At 35.1% G+C, this 19,995-nt stretch overlaps 1 protein-coding gene across 15 annotated transcripts in view; it reads left to right on the top strand.

Annotated features, from left to right (window-relative positions):
* The window catches only part of BCAS3 (BCAS3 microtubule associated cell migration factor), a 576,467-nt gene that overhangs the window by 113,871 nt on the left and 442,601 nt on the right, over positions 1-19,995 (top strand). For all 15 annotated transcript variants that reach the window (XM_055090058.1, XM_055090057.1, XM_028498857.2 and 12 more), the window contains exons 8-9: positions 12,484-12,591; positions 15,856-15,932. In XM_055090058.1, coding sequence (XP_054946033.1) covers positions 12,484-12,591; positions 15,856-15,932 — 185 coding nt within the window. The remainder of the gene's footprint in view (positions 1-12,483; positions 12,592-15,855; positions 15,933-19,995) is intronic.

Raw genomic sequence — 19,995 nt, forward strand, 5'->3', positions numbered from 1 at the left:
AAGGAAGGTCTAAAACCTTTCACCTTAAGCATCTAAAAAAGAGGAGCAAGTTTACCTAAAATAAGTAAAAGGAAGAAAATAAATGGAAATTAATGAAAGGAAATGGACAAACAACAGAGAAAATCAGTTAAGTCAAAAACTAGTTCTTTGAAAACATCATTAGTACGACTGATTGAAAACCACACAAATTACCAATATTAAGAGTGAATGAAAGGGCATTACTACAGATCTTATGGTCATTAAAGATAGTAAGCAATATCAGGATCACCTTTCTCTTTGAAAGCTTACATGAAATGGACAAATGGAAAATAACTTAGTGAAAAGTTATTGGTAAGTAAAGACCAATCAGTAGAATAATATTGCCATGGAGTAGTTCATAATTGTAAATAGATATTTCACAATTATTTCTATAAAGAAAGAGTACAAAACAGACATACAAGAACTTAGGGAAGACAGGGTGAGATAATATGAGAGACATGACCTATGGGAAGAAACAGAAGGAAATAGCTCCACAAATTCATCATAGAACTGACAAAGAAATTAGAAGGTGGAGAAGGAAGACTAGACAGAAAACTGGATAAAATGAGAGCTTGAGCAAAATGGGAAGAAAATTAGAACATTTGCATATTTCCCAAATAAGAGAAGCAAAGTAATGCAATGGAGGAAATGTCAAACATCAGAATGTTTAATCCCAAGATATATTATTGTAGAGTTCCTATATTTCAGGAACTCAGGCTCACCTCATATCCCCCTCAACCGATGCACATACTTGAAAGACCCCTGAGAAAGACAGTGGAAGGCAACCCAGTTACACTAGAAATGGAGAACTATATTTCAGGGGTCAGTAAAGGTGTCCCCCCACCCTTTAAATTAATTAATTAATTAATTTGGCTGTGTCGGGTCTTAGTTTGGCACACAGGCTCTTCGTTGCAGCATGCAGGCTTCTCTCTAGTTGTGGCACATGGGCTCAGTAGTTGCGGAATGTGGGCTCTCTAGTTGTGATGCGTGGGCTTAGTTGCCCCACGGCATGTGGGATCTTAGTTCCCCGACCAGGGATCGTACCCATTTCCCCTGCGTTGGAAGGCGGATTCTTAACCACTGGACCATCAGGGACATCCCTACATTTATATTTAAATTTATGATCCCCTTTGTGTTATTTTTTGTATAATGTATCAGGTTTAGGTCATGGTTTTTCCCTATTCTTTGCTACTTCATCATTTTTTCAAGATATTATCCTTCCTCCGTTGAATTACTTTTGTACTTTCCTCAACACGTAAAGGTGTTTTTTTGTTTTGTTTTGTTTTTGCCATGTACGAAATGCTCAGCAGACTATATGGTCTCTGTGGCAACTACTCAACTCAACCATAGAAAAGAAATAAGTGGGTGTGGCTATATTCCAGTGAAACTGGCAGTTGGTGTTGGATTTGGGATATAGTTTGCTGATCTCTACCGTACCCTAAAGTTTTTGAAAATTTTTCTTAAACAAAATTTATTTTTTAATAAATTTATTTATTGTATTTTATTTTATTTTTGGCTGCATTGGGTCTTCGTTGCTGCACGTGGGCTTTTCTCTGGTTGTGGTGAGCGGGGGCTACTCTTTGATGTGGTGGGCAGGCTTCTCATTGTGGTGGCTTCTCTTGTTGGGAGCATGGGCTCTAGGTGTGCGGGCTTCAGTAGTTGTGGTGCACGGGCTTAGTTGCTCCGTGGCATGTGGGATCTTCCCGGATCAGGGTTCGAACCCGTGTCCCCTGCATTGGCAAGCGGATTCTTAACCACTGAGCCACCAGGGAAGCCCCTTAAACAAAATTTTAAGTATTGTATTTAGGAATAGTTTTTAGTGGACAAAGGTCATTTAGGCATAAATGAAAAACAGTATCATAAATGTATAAACTATATAATGTTTATATTGTTTATATATGGATGTATGAACTAACCTGCAGACTTTTTTTGTTCCCTGTAACATCTCTTCCATAATTTGAATTCCATTGCATTTGTTTTTCACTGTGGTATATTAAACATACTTGTATTATAACTTTATTCTCTATCCTTAAAAAATAACTAATATTTTTTGAAATCTCCTTGAAGGTAGAATATTTCTAACTCATCTTCTTATTTAATTGCAAATAATAGAATCTTACATAAAAAAATACAGTGTATTACCTCTTTGCTTCTTATGTAGTATATGACCCTATTGAAGAACACCTGATTCCAACCTCAATTTTACATTACCTCCTGTTTTCATGTGGAGACTTTACTTCTTCTTGCCTGGTTACCTCCCCATGTAAAAGCATTGTTAGTACCACTCTCTCAACTTGTAGTGGTGTTGGAAGGTTTAAATACCCAGTGTTTATTCTGAACTTTGCAAAAGAAAAATGTTATTATTAACTAGGCTAATCACAAATTTAGTCTTTAATATGGTTGTTTCCATTTTCTTGACTTTTTCTTTTTAATTACTTAATAAAAAAACGCCACCAACTGGCTTTTGTTCTTTAGCAGCTGGATAAGAATACAAATAATGTAATACTATCAAAAAGTTTCCTCTTATATTTAAAGGATTAGCTTCAGTAACACATGTTGAAGGTTGTGCAGCTTTTTCCCATTTAAAAATAAGTGTTTCCATGCTTCTTGCAATTTGTGGTAGATTTAAGATGTCTTTGCTATTTTGTGTTTCACTTATACATGCACATTCTTGGAAAATGTCACTTTCTCAAATACTTTGTTCCGCTTTTCCTAATTTTGGTTCAATCTGTTAAATATCATGAATAAAAATAATAAAAGTCTTTGTAAAGGAAAATGTTATTAGTGTTTAGAATTTTCAAGTCATAAAAGCCTTATCTCACATTGCTTTAACGTGATGCTTATTGCATTGCATTACAAAAAACCTTTTTTTTCCTATTTATTTATTTATTTATGGCTGTGTTGGGTCTTCGTTGCTGCGTGCAGGCTCTCTCTAGTTGTGGTGATCGGGGGCTAGCCTTTGCTGTGGTGCAGGGGCTTCTCACTGTGGTGGCTTCTCTTGTTGCGGAGCATGGACTCTAGGCTCGTGGGCTTCAGTAGTTGTGGTGCACAGGCTCAGTAGTTGTGGCACATGGGCTTTAGAGCACAGGCTCAGTAGTTGTGGTGCACGGGCTTAGTTGCCCCGTGGCATATGGGATCTTCTGGACCAGGGATCAAACCCGTGTCCCCTGCATTGGCAGGCGGATTCTTAACCACTGTGCCACCAGGAAAGTCCCCCAAAAAACTATTTTGAAAACATTGTCCAGGGTAAGAAATGGCTATGATTCTAATAAAATATATGAATATTAAGAAAATATAAAAATTAAAAGTAGACTCTGTGACTCTGTGATAGAAAGTTATAATAAGTTTAGGGGATTAATATATATTATTTGTGATTCTTGTTTTCTATCAGGCATAAAAGATAGTTTGCACCTATCTAATACAACATTTTCAATCAGTGTTTAAATTTCAAAGATAAAGTGTAAGGTCACCATCATCATTCTTCCATTATTCTAAGTCTTCACAAAAAGCCCAGGATACCTAGGTCATTCCTCATTTTCTACATGCTAATAACCTAGCATTTGACATTAGAAAAGGGATTATTGAATCTTCTATGGAAAGATGTACTTCAATAGGAATACTTAACTGCACATACCTACAGATCTTTTTTAATTCCTATTCTTTGACCATTTCATGCTCCTTGCTCCAGTTATTGGTTCATTTGATTAGGTCTCACTGTATTGCTGACTTTTCCCTTAAATAGTAATTGTTGGATCTGAAACACACTGTCGGAATAGTTCCCAGTGTTTACAACATGTATAGTATTATCTGTATATAAAACTAACTGAAGTCATGGATTGAGAGTTCTGACAGTCACTCAACCAAATTATGTGGTTATGTATTTTTGGTCAAATCTTTTCACTGTGTAACCCCAATTAAGAACAAATTACTGGGGCTTCCCTGGTGGCGCAGTGGTTGAGAGTCTGCCTGCCGATGCAGGGGACACGGGTTCATGCCCCAGTCCGGAAAGATCCCACATGCCGCGGAGCGGCTGGGCCCGTGAGCCATGGACGCTGAGCCTGCGCGTCCGGAGCCTGTGCTCTGCAACGGGAGAGGCCACAACAGTGAGAGGCCCGCTTACTGGAAAAAAAAGAAAAAAAGAACAAATTACTGGTATAACTAATGAAAATTAAAATAACTTTTCGGTTAAAAGTACTTAATGCTTAGCATTTTAAAAGTTTTATTATTTGGAGACTCTCTGTTTGTCCTAATAAAACTATGTTGGCTTAATAAAAGGATATCAACAATTTTAACGTGTTACAGAAGAACGTGAGAAATGGAAGCCCACTCAGATTTGTTTCAGAATAGTTTATAATAGTAAAAATTTATTTAAAAATGTATTGGTTTAACATAATTGTCTATATAGTACTTAAAGGAAAGAAATTAATTTGATAGATTGAATGAGTAAGCAGTAAATCATGACTAGATACATTGCTGAAATTTAATATTCAAATAAGTGAAAAGGCAACTGAATATTATTGAAGTAGTAGTACATCTTTTTACTGTCTCCATAGATTTGCCTTTCCAGAACGTCATATAGTTGAAACTTCTTTCTTTTTAAGGCAAAATAATATTACATTGTATGTGTATACTACAGTTTGTTTATGCATTCATCATTTAAAAGGACATACAGTTGTTTCCACTTTGTGGTTATTATGAATAACGCTGATATGAATGTTCATGTACATGTTTTTCTGTCGACATATGCTTTCATTTCTTGGTATACATCTAGGAGTGGAATTGCTGGATCATATGGTAATTCTATCTTTAGCTTTTTGAGGAACCGCCAGACTGTTTTTCACAGCAGCTGCACTATTTTACTTTCCCACCAGTAACGGATCAGGGTTTTACTTTTTCTATATCCTTGCAAATACCTGCTCCTTTTCAATTGTTTGGTTATAACCAACCTAGTGGGTGTGAAGTAGTATCTCACCGTGGTTTTGATTTGCATTTCACCACCGATCAATGATTTTGATAATCTTTTCATATACTTGTTGGCCATCCATATATCTTCTTTGGAGAAATGTCTATTCACATCCTGTGCTCATTTTGTAATTGGGTTGTTTATCTTCTAGATGTTGAATAGTAAGAGTTCTCAATATACTCTGGATACTAGACCCTTATCTGATATATGATTTACAAATATTTTCTATTTTTGATTGTCTTTTTTTTTTTTTTTTTTTTTGTGGTATGCGGGCCTCCCTCTGCTGTGGCCTCTCCCGTTGCGGAGCACAGGCTCCGGACGCGCAGGCTCAGCGGCCATGGCTCACGGGCCCAGCCGCTCCGCGGCACGTGGGATCCTCCCAGACAGGGGCGCGAACCCGGTTCCCCTGCATCGGCAGGCGGACGCGCAACCACTGCGCCACCAGGGAAGCCCTGATTGTCTTTTAACTTTTAAAAATAATGCCCTTTGATACACAACAGTTTTAAATATTGATGTAATATAATTTTTTTTTCTTTTGTTGCTTGTGCTTTTGGTGTCACATCTGAAAATATTGTCAAATCCAAGATCATGAAGATTTACCCCTATATTTTCTTCTTGTATAGTTTTAGCTCTTATATTTAGGTCTTTAATACATTTTGAGTTAATTTTTATATTGATTTAAGATAGTAGTCCAGCTTTTTTGCATGTGGACTTCAGTTTTCCCAGCACCATTTATTGAAGATACTTGGTACCTTTTTCAAAAATTAATTGATCATAGATGTATGAGTTTATTTCTGGACTCTGAATTTTATTCCATTGGTTTATATGTCTGATGTCAGTAACACAGTGTTTTGATTAATGTAGCTTTGTTGTCATCTTTGAAATCAGGTAATGTGAGTCCTCCAATTTGTTCTTTTTTATTTGGGACCTCTTGCAACTTCATTTGTTTTTAGGTTGGCTTTTCACTTCTGCAAAAGCCATTGGAATGTTGATAGAGATTGCATTGCTATTGTAACTAGAACTGCTTTCTTAACTTTTTATTTTGGATTGATAATTGCTGGTTTATGTATGTTGATCTTGTACCCTGAAATTTTCCTGAATTTATCAGTTCTAGTACTATTTTATGAATTCTTTGGAATTTTCTATATATAGCGTCATGTTGTCTGTGAATAGACATAGTTTTATTTCTTTTCCAATTTAGAAGTTTTCAGTTTCTTTTTCTTGACTAATTGCTTTGGTTAGATCTTTCAGTACAGTGTTGACTGTAGGCATCCTTGACTTGTTTCAGATATTAGTGGAAAAACATACAGTCTTTTGTCATTTAGTATAGTGTTTTGCAAATGCCCTTTATCATATTTGGAAATTCCCTTCTGTTCCTAGTTTCCTGTATGGTTTTTTTGTTGTTGCTGTGTGTGTGTGTTTTTTTTTAATCATGAAAGGGTGTTGAATTTTGGCAGATGCTTTTTCTGTATCAGTTGAGATGATCATGTTGTTTTTCCCCCTTTCATTCTGTTAATGTGATGTTGACTGTTAAGAGTTTATTATTTAATTCCACATATTTGTGACATGGTGATTTTTTGATATGCTATGTTTAATATCACATATTCATGAATTTCCAGTTTTCCTTCTGCTTTTGATTTGTAATGTCATTCCAGCTTGGTTAGAGAGATTGTCTTCATTGTTTTTAAATTTAGTGAGACTTGTTTTGTGGCTAACATAGAAGAAGAATGTGTATTCTGCCATTATTGGGTAGCATCTTCTATAGGTTTGTTGAGTTTAGTTGATTTATATTGTTAATCTTAAGCTGTGTTCATTTTTTTTTCTTTCATTTTTTTCATTCTGCTACTCTGATGTGTAATTTCACTCATCTTATTTTCAAGTTTGTGAATTCTTTCTTTGGTCTATTCTGATATTCAGATATGCTTTTGAAACCTTTAGTGCCTTTTTCATTTTATTTATTGTACTGTTCTGTTCTATTATTTCTATGTGGTTCCTTTTTCATAAGGAACCAGTATCTTTATTGATATTTTCAATTTGTGAATTCATCTTTCTCCCTTATTTCTTTGTTTATAATTTCTTTTAGCTCTTTGAGCATATATAAGACAAGTTGATTTAAATTCTTTGTATAGGTTCTTCGGTGTCAGTTTCTCTCAGTTTATTTTTGTTCTTTGTATGGGCTATACCTTCCTGTTTCTTTGTGTGCCTTGCGATTTTTTGTTGAATGGTGGACATTTTGAATATCACAATGTGGCAACTCTGAACATCATATTGTCCTCCCCTCCCCAGGGTTTGCTGTTTTGCTTGTTGAGGTCTGCAGCCACACACTGTTTATTGACTTTTTCAAACTCTTTTTGTAAAGACTATGTTTGGGACAGTTCTTTGAGTGTGTAGTGATACCATCTACAGCTCTGCCGTAGCCTTTACCTCTGGCTTGTGCAGTCAAAAGCTCAGCCAGAGATGCAAGACTAATGTCCTCACAGTTCTTTGTTGAGCCGGCATTGGCTCTGGGCATGTGTGCTGTATTCTAGATTCCCTGGTATATCATTCAGTGTACACACACGCATATACAGAAACACACATGTGATTTTCATTTCAAGGAATTGGCTTATGTGACTGGGCTGGCAGGTAAGAAGTAGAGTAGGCTAGCAGACTGGAAACTATCAGGTAGAGACTGATACTGCAGTCTTGAGGTAGAATTTCTTCAGGATTATGAATTTTTGTAAATTGAATCTCTATATTCATTTCTTTTAATCTGCTGTCTTTCATTTCATCTCTTATTTCTTCTTCATTCTGGAGATTTTTCTGAGGTTTGTCCTATACAGATTCAATTTTCTGAATAAAACTTGGACTCCATTAAAATTACATACTCCCGCTCTTCAGAAACACAGACTGGGATGGGAGAAAGCACTTGCAAAACATATCTGATAAAGGACTGTTATCCAAAATACACAAAGCTCTTAAAAATCAAAAATAAGAAAATGAACAACCTGATTAAAAATTGGGCAAAAGACCTCACCTCAAAGACAATATACAGATGTCAAGTAAACATATGAAAAGGTGCTCCATATCATATGTCATCAGGGAAACAACAAGGACATACTACTACATACCTGGACAAAATTCAGTACACTGAATATATCAGATGCTGTAAAGTGGAGCAACAGGAACTCTCATTAATTTCTGGTAGGAATGCAAAATGGTAAAACCACTTTGGAAGACAGTTTGGCAGTTTTGTACAAAACGAAACATACTTTTACCTTACAGTCAAACAATTGTCCTGCAGAGTATTTACCCAAATGAGTTATGTCTGCCCAAAAAACTGCACACAGGTGTTTATATCAGCTTTATCCATAATTGCCAGAATTTGGAAGTAATCAAGATATCCTTCAGTAGGTGAATGGATAAATAAAATGTGGTACATCCAGATAATGGAATACTATTCAGGACTAAAAGCTATCAAGCCATGAAAAGAAAGGGGGGAAACTTTAAAAGTGTATAACTAAGTGAAAGAAGCCAATCTGAAAAGGATACATACTGTATGATTCCAACTAAACAACATTCTGGAAAAGGCAATACAGTAAGAAGATCAGAGTTCGCCAGGAGGGATGCATAGGCAGAGAACAAAGGATTTTTAGGGCAGTGAGACTATTCTGTATGCTACTGTAATGTTGGATATATGTCGTTATAAATTTGTCTAAAACCCATACAATGTACAACACCAAGAGTGAACCATAATGAAAACTGTGGAGTTTGGGTGATTATATTGTGTCATTATAGGTTGTAGCAAATGTTCCACTTTGGTAGGGGACATTGATAATGGGGTAGACTATGCATGAATGGGGGCAGAGGCTATATAGAAAATCTTTGTACCTTCCTCTCAATTTTGTTGTGAACCAAAAACTGCTCTAAAAAATAAAGCATATTAAAAATTTTTTTAAAATGTGATGGGAAGGCTTACAGAGAAAGTAAGAAATAATGAAATAGGCAACGTATTTAGATGAAAACATTTAGTGTTTTCTTCTTGGTGTTTATCTTCTATACTATAGTTTCAAGATTTGCTTTTAGGAAATCCAGTTTAACTATTTTGTTTTATATTTAATTTAACCTTTTCATTTTCAGTAATGGAAGTTTAAAAAAATTTTACTCTTTAAATAATTGTAGTCAACTCTCTTCACTGAAATGAAGTGTAAATTCCATACCTTTGGCTCTGGGAGGACTAGTCCTTTGCTAATAAAAGCTTTATAACTTCCTTTATATGTATAGGTTATGTGTACAGCAGGTAACAGATTGCTCCAGTGCAAAAATTTTCAATATATGTCCTGGTTCCTCACTATAAAACAAATTACGTAGGTAAAGGGAAGGTCAGTTAAGGAGAATTTGCATTCATTTCTATTATGTATTTATCATTAAAAGTACTAAATAACTTTATATTACCCCTGTTGATATTTATGTGTTGGAAAGGCAGTGGTGCCTGGGCACAGTTTAGAGTCCTTTAACCAACTATTTAATAGTACAAATTATGTCATTTCTGCTTTTCTTTCCAACTCTGGTTTTGCTTGCAATAGATTCAGTTACATTCTAAATTAGATTCTCTACATTTCTATGTGAACTTTTTTTCCTTAAAGTATTAATTAGGTTTTATCTTAAAGTGAAGTCACAATTTTAGGTTTAAATGTCAGGCGCAAACCTGTAAAAATGTTAACCCATTTGAGCTCTAGAAATCTAATGAAGACTTCTGTATACAGCTTTTGACACTGCTTGGTGTATACTAGTGTACAAAGTAAAAGCTTGTTTCTTGTCTATATATTTTAGAATAACACACGTCCTTTCTGTTATGGGGCATGCATTCTGCTGATGTTATAGAAAGCTTTCTCATCAGCCTACCCATGAGGAAAATTAAGATTGTCTTGCTGTGTCCCAGGGAAATAGTCAGGGCTTTTAAAAAGAGAGAAAATAGAGAACAAAAGGATATGTCAGGCGTGTACACAACTGTGTTATTGGCAGATAGCATGACTCCTTTATGAATGTGTGACTTTCTGAAAACTCTGATTTTAAAAGAATTATCTTTTTCTATTTGGCATTGAATAAGAGGTTTTTTCCATATATAAATAGAATTTTTAGATCTACCAAATCTTGTTCATTCAACTCTAAACTGAGCCTTCATAGCATTTGTTTTGTCTACTTCTACTGAAGGCTTTCTGCAGGAAGAATCTCAGTTGTGACATTGTATGGATGCCAGTGAAATGATCAGAATTCAAGTTTCTAGTGTACCGTGGCTATAATGAGCTGCTAATTGAAGGTGACAAGCTGTTTTTTCCTTCCCAGTTGGTCTGGCAAAATGTTAGATTTCGTTCATTATTAACTCATTGCTTCTCAGCAGAGGACTGGATTAATTAGTTGGGAGCATTAAGAAAAGAATTTTTGCCTTGTGTCAATTTTAGAGGTTGAAGTTCAAGTTTTACTAGATTCTCTCCCATCTCCACTTTCACCAATTGTATGCACTTGTGTAAGTCCCTAGCACAATCAAGACACGGCAACATTTCTATCGCCCTAAAAGTGGCACCCATCATGCCACTTTGTACTCTGTAGCTTCCTTCCTTTCTGGTCCCTGGCAACCACTGATCTGCTTCCTATTTATTTATTTTTGGCTGCTTTGGGTCTTTATTGCTGGGCGTGGGCTTTCTCTAGTTGCCGCGAGCAGGGGCTATATTCTTCCTTGCGGTGCACGAGCTTCTCATTGCGGTGGCTTCTCTTGTTGCGGAGCACAGGCTCTAGGTGCGCAGGCTTCAGTAGTTGTGGCTCGCGGGCTCTAGAGCGCAGGCTCAGTAGCTGTGGTGCACGGGCTTAGTTGCTCTGTGGCACGTGGGATCTTCGTGGACCAGGGCTCAAACCCGTGTCCCTTGCATCGGCAGGTGGATTCTTAACCACTGCGCCACCAGGGCAGTCCCAACTTGTTAATGTTTTTGTTGAGGATTTTTTATGTATATTCATGAGACATATAAATATATCGGTAGTTTCTTGTGAAGTATTTATTTTTGGGATCATGTGTTACTGGCCTCATAAGACAAGTTGGTGACTCCTATCTTATAAAAGAGTTTGTGTAGAATATCTAAACTTTTTTGTTTAAATGATTAGTAGAATTTACAAATGAAGCCATTTTTAAGGATTTCTTTGTAAGAAGTTTTAAATTATGAGTTTGGTTTCTTTTATAGATACTGGAATATTCAAATTATCTATTTCAAGGAATTGGGTTTAGTTTTGTTTATTTTTTTCTTTTGCTTACTCAAGTTTTGTTTCATTGATTTGTTGTATTTTATTAATTCCCTCATTCCACTTTCATTTGATTTAACTTGCTCTTCTTTTCCTACTTTCTTACGGTGAAAACATTGATCTCTTCATCTGTTCAAGTATGAAGGAACACATTGTCTTTATAATTTAAATCTTATCATTTAGAATGCGTATTTATGTACATTTTAGAAAGAGGTCTCGTTTCTGATAGATTCTTTTTTTTTTTTTTGCCTCATAATGGTTCATTTATTTTTTTATTTTTTATTTTTTTAACATCTTTATTGGAGTATAACTGTTTTACAATAGTGTGTTAGTTTCTCCTTTACAACAAAGTGAATCAGTTATACATATACATATGTTCCCATATCTCTTCCCTCTTGTGTCTCCCTCCCTCCCACCGTCCCTATCCCACCCCTCTCGTGGTCACAAAGCACAGAGGTGATCTCCCTGTGCTATGCGGCAGCTTCCCACTAGCTATCTAATTTACATTTGGTAGTGCATATATGTCCCTGCCACTCTCTCACTTCGTCACAGCTTACCCTTCCCCCTCCCCATGTCCTCAAGTCCATGCTCTAGTAGGTCTGTGTTTTATTCCCGTCCTACCACTAATCTCTTCATGACATTTTTTTTTTCTTAGATTCCATATATATGTGTTAGCATACGGTATTTGTTTTTCTCCTTCTGACTTACTTCACTCTGTATGACAGACTCCAGGTCTATCCACCTCATTACAAATAACTCAGTTTCATTTCATTTCTTTTTATTGATAGATTCTTGATTAGGGTTGAACTGTATCAATCTACATATTAACCCTTATATTAATGGTTTCTCTTTTATTATGGGTTTGTCTGTGTATATATTGCAACTTTGTGTTACTAGGTTTTATACTTATACAATCAAATTCTCACAAATAACTGCAGCTTTATTTCTTTCTTGTAGTAATTTCTTATGCACATACTTTCTATACTGTGTTGAGTAGAGTGGCCATATTCTTCAAGTGTTCTTCTCTAATCCCTGATTTTAGGGTGAAAGCTTTCAGTATTTCACCATTATGCAATTGCTAATTTTGTTAATTAAAGTTGAAATCAATTTGCTTGTATTATGTTAGTAAGAAAATTTATTGGCCCTCCCACCTGTTAAAACATAATGGCTTTTGTCTTTATTTATTTGTTTATGTATGTATGTATGTATGTATTTATTTATTTATTTTTTAGCACAAGTCCACCTTACTGTTGTGTGGATTTATATTCACTTCGTACTGGGGAGATGGTCAAGTCCATTCAGTTTAAAACACCTATCTATGATCTCCATTGCAACAAAAGGTAAGCAATTTTTCATGTGTTTCTTGTGCAAGATAACATACCTCCTGTGCATGCAGCACATTTCCATTATCATTGACTTTGATATAATAATAGTAAAAAAGTCACAAATATGTCTTTGGAATTCTGCCAAATATAAGTAGCTCTTAAGATTTCTTAATGTTTTCAAACTTTTTGTCTTGACCCATTAGTGAAATAATGAAATGGAGAATAAAAGTGCCTGAGCAAACATATGAAGGTTAAATACTGCTTTGAGGAACCTTTTTATATGTATAACATAACATTTTATATATAACTTTTTGTTTAATATATGTACTTCTATATGTTTACTGGTTTATGATGGGAAATGTAATTTTCCTGTTAGCATTCATCAAAACAAAGCTTATTTCTGAAATGTAAAAAAGACTTTTAAATATTCTTATTTTTTTGCACTTCACAATGGAGCTAAAAGAGGGACCAGATAGATTTTTCCTAGCCCCATGATGCTAAATGTCTTATCAAGGTCATGGCTGCAAGTTATTAATCTCATTAAGGAGCAAACACATGGAACATGGAAAACAAAAAATAAATTTTATAATAAAAGACTCTCAGGTTAGATTTTAAAGAGATATTTCAAAAAGTGACTCAGAGGGCTTCCCTGGTGGCGCAGTGGTTGAGAGTCCGTCCGCCTGCCGATGCATGGGACGCGGGTTCGTGCCCCGGTCTGGGAAGATCCCACATGCCGCGGAGCAGCTGGGCCCGTGGAGCCATGGCCGCTGAGCCTGCGCGTCCGGAGCCTGTGCTCTGCAATGGGAGAGGCCACAACAGTGAGAGGCCCGCGTACCACACACACAAACAAACAAACAAACAAAAATGACTCAAAGTTTGAATGTCAAAGGAAACGTAAACACATACCTGACAAATACAAACTAAAAGACCAAGACTTTGATATTAATGATAAAAATGTTTGAATTCAGTACAAAAATATGAAATAGGACAAAGAAAAGGTGTTCAGTGATAGTGTGTAATTCATAATGAAGATCTAGTTATTATGTATATTAAACTTCAAATAACATCAAACAAAATTATATATGACATAGGTATACTCATGTTATTTCTGGGATAATGTAATTATCCAGTGATATATTAAATTATTAAAAGTCAACATTTTTGGGCTTCCCTGGTGGCACAGTGGTTAAGAATCCGCCTGCCAGTGCAGTGGATATGGGTTTGAGCCCTGGTCCAGGAAGATCCACGTGCCGCGGAGCAGCTAAGCCCGTGCGCCACAACTACTGAGCCTGCGCTCTAGAGCCCACGAGCCACAACTGTTGAGCCCACATGCCACAACTACTTAAGCCCGTGTGCCTAGAGCCCTTGCTCTGCAAGAATAGAAGCCACCGGAATGAGAAGCCCGAGCACCTCAATGAAGAGTAGCCCCAGCTCGCTGCAACTAGAGAAAGCCATATGTAGCAACGAAGACCCAATGCAGCCAAAAATAAATAAATAAATAAACTAAATTTTAAAAATCAACATTTTTAAATGGGTGGATCTAGTAGTTAAATATTTAACAACAGTTGTAAGGAGCAATACTCTATAGTTTATAAAATAACTTCATTTCAGATACATTTTAATTTTGAAAATTTATAACTTTTCCCTAATTATTTATAAATCTTCAACTTAGGGGGAAATACAGATTCTGATTAATTTTAATATTTCAGTAATCAGAAATGTCTCATTTACATTGAATAATAGTTATCTGGGCTTCCTTCCTCCCTCCCTTCCTCCCTCCCGCTGAGCCTGCGCGTCCGGAGCCTGTGCTCTGCAATGGGAGAGGCCACAACAGTGAGAGGCCCGCGTACCACACACACAAACAAACAAACAAACAAAAATGACTCAAAGTTTGAATGTCAAAGGAAACGTAAACACATACCTGACAAATACAAACTAAAAGACCAAGACTTTGATATTAATGATAAAAATGTTTGAATTCAGTACAAAAATATGAAATAGGACAAAGAAAAGGTGTTCAGTGATAGTGTGTAATTCATAATGAAGATCTAGTTATTATGTATATTAAACTTCAAATAACATCAAACAAAATTATATATGACATAGGTATACTCATGTTATTTCTGGGATAATGTAATTATCCAGTGATATATTAAATTATTAAAAGTCAACATTTTTGGGCTTCCCTGGTGGCACAGTGGTTAAGAATCCGCCTGCCAGTGCAGTGGATATGGGTTTGAGCCCTGGTCCAGGAAGATCCACGTGCCGCGGAGCAGCTAAGCCCGTGCGCCACAACTACTGAGCCTGCGCTCTAGAGCCCACGAGCCACAACTGTTGAGCCCACATGCCACAACTACTTAAGCCCGTGTGCCTAGAGCCCTTGCTCTGCAAGAATAGAAGCCACCGGAATGAGAAGCCCGAGCACCTCAATGAAGAGTAGCCCCAGCTCGCTGCAACTAGAGAAAGCCATATGTAGCAACGAAGACCCAATGCAGCCAAAAATAAATAAATAAATAAACTAAATTTTAAAAATCAACATTTTTAAATGGGTGGATCTAGTAGTTAAATATTTAACAACAGTTGTAAGGAGCAATACTCTATAGTTTATAAAATAACTTCATTTCAGATACATTTTAATTTTGAAAATTTATAACTTTTCCCTAATTATTTATAAATCTTCAACTTAGGGGGAAATACAGATTCTGATTAATTTTAATATTTCAGTAATCAGAAATGTCTCATTTACATTGAATAATAGTTATCTGGGCTTCCTTCCTCCCTCCCTTCCTCCCTCCCTTTCTACCTTTCTCCCTTCCTTCCTCCCTCCCTCTCTCTCATTTTGGCTCTTGTGTTGGGAAATTCAGCAATCATTTTAAGTGCCAGGTTGTATAAATCCATTTTATGTTTAATTCCATGACTTTGAGCCAGCACTGGAAAAACACTTTTAGTAAATAGCCAGCAGTTTATTGATCTCATACATTCTTAATGAGGATGGATTCATTTGATTTATAATGAATGAAAATGAAATTTTATTTTGAGGTGTAGTTCTCCTGTGACTTTTCTTCCTTTAATCTTGTCTATCTTGATGATATTAAGGATTTTTTTACTGTATTTTGACATTTAAGAAGCAGATGTTTCTAGCCTATATGCTTTTAAGAAGCGTTTGATTTTTAAAAATTCCTTTGGTACATAAATCTAGATGATTTAACTTATTTATAGTTCAGTTTATAGAATTTCACATTAACATTTTCTTTTGTGGTTTTTTCCCTCTAATTTTAGGATCCTTGTCGTAGTATTACAGGAGAAAATTGCTGCCTTTGATAGCTGTACTTTCACAAAAAAATTTTTTGTCACAAGTACGTATCAACTTGATTTATTTCCTATCATATGCATTGAGTTTATACTACTTACTTGATAGAATCAGCAGACTAATTGGAATCATAACATCAGTATTTCATGCTTATTCAATTACTGTATTTCTATGTTTCTGTGATGTCTTATTTAGTAATATAATTTTATGGTATATGTGTTCAACCCACAGCGCATTTTCTTCATATTACTGTGGAAGCCTTGTTGTATACCTCAGCTTTTCCTTATATATTTTCCTTGAGTCATTGTGATTAATTTAGATTTGTGTAGCTAGGTTGTTAAATTACTTAATTAACATAACATACTTGGGGACATAACTGGATTATCATTCATGAGGGAAATGTGTCAGTCTTTCACTCCTTCTTTCCCCCACCTGTCACAACTCTGACTGGATTTGCAGAAATAAGCCTAGATTCTGGATCCAAACACACACACACACACACACACATACACACACAGAGTCATACAGAGAGAGTGATTGTTTGATCAGTTGATCTATTTTTTAAAAAATTGGCCCATGCAGTTGTGGGAGCTGGCAAGTCCAAGATTTGCAAGGCAGGCCAGCAAGCTGGAAATTCCAACAGGGCCCTTGTCTGGAGTTAGATTTTTTTTTTTTTTTAAACTACAGCCTAGTAAAGCAATAGTTTTGACTCTTTTGTATTTTAACTCTAACACTCACCAAAGCTATAGCTGTTTTTTCAGAGAATCTGTTATGTGTATGCTGCAGAAATAGTTCTTTTGGAACAGAGCTCATTTTTGTTATGTGTAGGGAATCCCAATCATATTGTTGCATCTCCTGAAATATCACAACTATTTACACACTTACTCATCAGATGTTTATCCATGTATTAAGCTCTGAGTAGTAGACATTATTCCTTTCTGGTAAGAGCTCATGTTCTTGTTAATATCTTACAGTCTATATGTTATTGCATACATTATATAATATATACTATACTATATATAACACATGAATAATTCATTGTAATATATAGTTTATCATTTTGTAGCCTATGAAGAAGAATACAACATACAACTCACCTCCTTGATCTTGTAATCTTTTCTCTGCAGAGATAATAATGGAGATCATGTTCATTGAGATATTTTTGTTTTATCAAAAGTTCTAATTTACACCATTTACAAATTTACATTAGTATCTCTAGCACCTAGGACATTGGCTGGCACAATGTAGGCTCTCATTAACTATTTCTTGAATGACTGAGTACATTAACCCACTTATCAGTCAGTTATTTCATACTGATCAGAAATTTACTGATTTTTAATAATGATTAAATATAGGTTACCAGGAAGGATCTTTTATTGTTTTATCTATAAATTAAAATTTTTGGGGGAGCATAGATTTGTTGATAACATCTTCATTCAAAAATGTAGTATATATATAATATAGTAAGCTTTGAATATTACATGGCCTGTTTTAGCATATTAATTCTTACAGATCTTATATACTAATATATTACCTTATAATTATATCACTCATTATTAAAATTGAAGCAAGTAGAGAAATAGAGGAATCATGTATGAGTCTTTGCATTTCTTCCAAGTGTGTGGGCTACAGAGGAGTGAATTAGAACAGAGTATGAATATTTCAGCCAGATTTAGATGCCAGTTTTTCCTGAGTATTTGTCTTTACGTCTTATCAGTAGTCTTCTGTTGTTTATCGTTAATCAAAGATATGTGTGTACTGGCTTCTGCAAAGTTAGACATCTCTGTTGCAGGTCCATTTTAATTTTATACTCATAGATAGCTCTTGCTGCCTCAGCTAGTGTTAAATTGGGAAGAACTCTCAAATCATTATTTGTTAAGATAGTTTATTTAAATGACAATATATGTTTTGAAATTTAAACCTTATTTAAACACTGGGCTCTACTGTGCTGTGCATGTTAAAGTAATATTACACTTGCCAATAGATTTCAGTTTTCTTCTCTGTAATAAATGCTAGAGTATAAAGTCAGTTGTCACAGTTACTAAAGAGAAGTTAATATATGTAAGTAAGTTACTAATGGAGAGTTAATAATATTATTATTCTTTATCCACTGAAAAAAACTGGCATAAATAATAATGCTAGTTTTTTTTTTTAGTGGATAAATAAACCTTATAGATTTTTCATTGATTAATACCCACTATAGAATTTTAAAAGAAAAAATTAAACTTTACTATAAAGAAAGAATTAAAATAATTAGATTTGTGTATTTCATAGTTAAAGTCAAAGGACATAGGCTTTGTAATAATTTTGATACACTGGAAACAGAATAGGCTTTTCACAATACTCTGTTTTGTTGGAGAAAATGGGCAATGTATTATTTATATTATAATAGTAAATATTATATTTACTATTATAATAGTAATTTTTAAGCTTAGATTATCTAATTAAATTTTGCATAAAATCATGTAGATATAACCTGTATCTTTAATTGTTTATATCTATGTATGAGTGAAATTTGTCTCAACCAGCATGAGTGTCTGTTATTTAACTAATGGGTGATAGAAATGTATTTGTTTCAAATAAGGACCTACAAATAAGAAGATTTAAACAAAACCCTACGCACTGTAGGCTATAATTACAATTTTTTTTTAAAGAAAGGTTTGTTTTTGCACATTGATGATATTTGCAGCTTTTCTGGGAAAGTATTTTGCAGTCTGAGATTTTGCAATAGAAGAATTTGTTTTTGGAATGCCTTGACTTGGGTTAACTTACAGAAAGTACGTAAATCCCTTGAGTCAATTGGCAGGATCAATATAGAAACTGCCACATTACAGAAATTTCATATTTTCATGGGATTTTACTGTACTTTCTCAATTAAACCATTTATAGTAGAAATAAGAGTGAAAATACCTTTAAGCAGGAGAAGAGAGACTATAGTATGTATTCTTCTCACTTTTCAGTCTTACTTGAAATCATGAAGTTCTTGCAGAAAGGTGAATTTTTAGTTACGTTAAAATGGTGAAATGTACCTTTTGTTTTCAGTCATTTTGCTTATTTGATAAACATATAGTCCTTTAGTGATATGGCAAAAATATTGCATTTTATTAAATTACTAAGGGCATAGATACACCATTTCATTTCCTATGAATGTTATTTTTTTTGATGCCTTTTTTCTTTTTTTAAAAAGATTTATTTATTTATTGGCTGCATTGGGTCTTCGTTGCTGCGCACGGGCTTTCTCTGTTTGCAGCAGGCGGGGTCTACTCTTGTTGTGGAGCATGGGCTCTAGGCGCGTGGGCTTCAGTAGTTGTGGCACGCGGGCTCAGTAGTTTTGGCTCGCGAGCTTAGTTGCTCCGCGGCGTGTGGGATCTTCCTGGACCAGGGCTTGAACCCGTGTCTCCCGCATTAACAGGCGGATTCTTAACCATTGTGCCACCAGGGAAGTCCCTGAATGTTATTTTTTTAAAAAAATGTATTTGGGGAAATATATACAATTATTTAAAGACGGTAGTATAATGAACCGCCATGTATTTATCATCTAGTTTCAATAAATACCAACTCGTGGATAATCTTTTTCATTTGTACCCTTCCCAAATTATTCTGAAGCATATCCCTGACATATAATTTAATCTATTATCTATATTTAAATGATAAGAACTTATAAAATCATTATTTCTGTATTACCAATTGATCAAATAATTTATCGTCTAAACTCTGAGGTCTTTTGATTGGAACAAAGGCCTTAACTTGATTTAACTGTGGTCAACAAGTGTAAACTTGTTCCTTCCTTCCAACTGAACTTTCAAGGTTTTTGGCATACAAAACCTTCTTTATCAAAATCCAGTGTCCTTGCTAAATCTTTATTTCTACAACCCATTTTCATGCTGCTTATGCTACATTTTCTTTGAGCCACTCATAAATCTCAGTTCTTTGCAAGTGCTGTTTTCCTGCCTGAAATGGCCTTTTCACTAGCAGTCTCTCTTTCCACAGTGACTTAATCCTACATGTCTTTCTAGCCCCAGTGTAGATGTTAGTTCTTATATGGAGTATTTCCTGATCCCCTTAGTTTAAGGAAGCCTCTCCTTCTAAATCCCCAAAGATAGCAATTC

The sequence above is a fragment of the Physeter macrocephalus genome, chromosome 14 (assembly GCF_002837175.3).
Source record: "Physeter macrocephalus isolate SW-GA chromosome 14, ASM283717v5, whole genome shotgun sequence".
Classification (NCBI taxonomy): Eukaryota; Metazoa; Chordata; class Mammalia; order Artiodactyla; family Physeteridae; genus Physeter; species Physeter macrocephalus.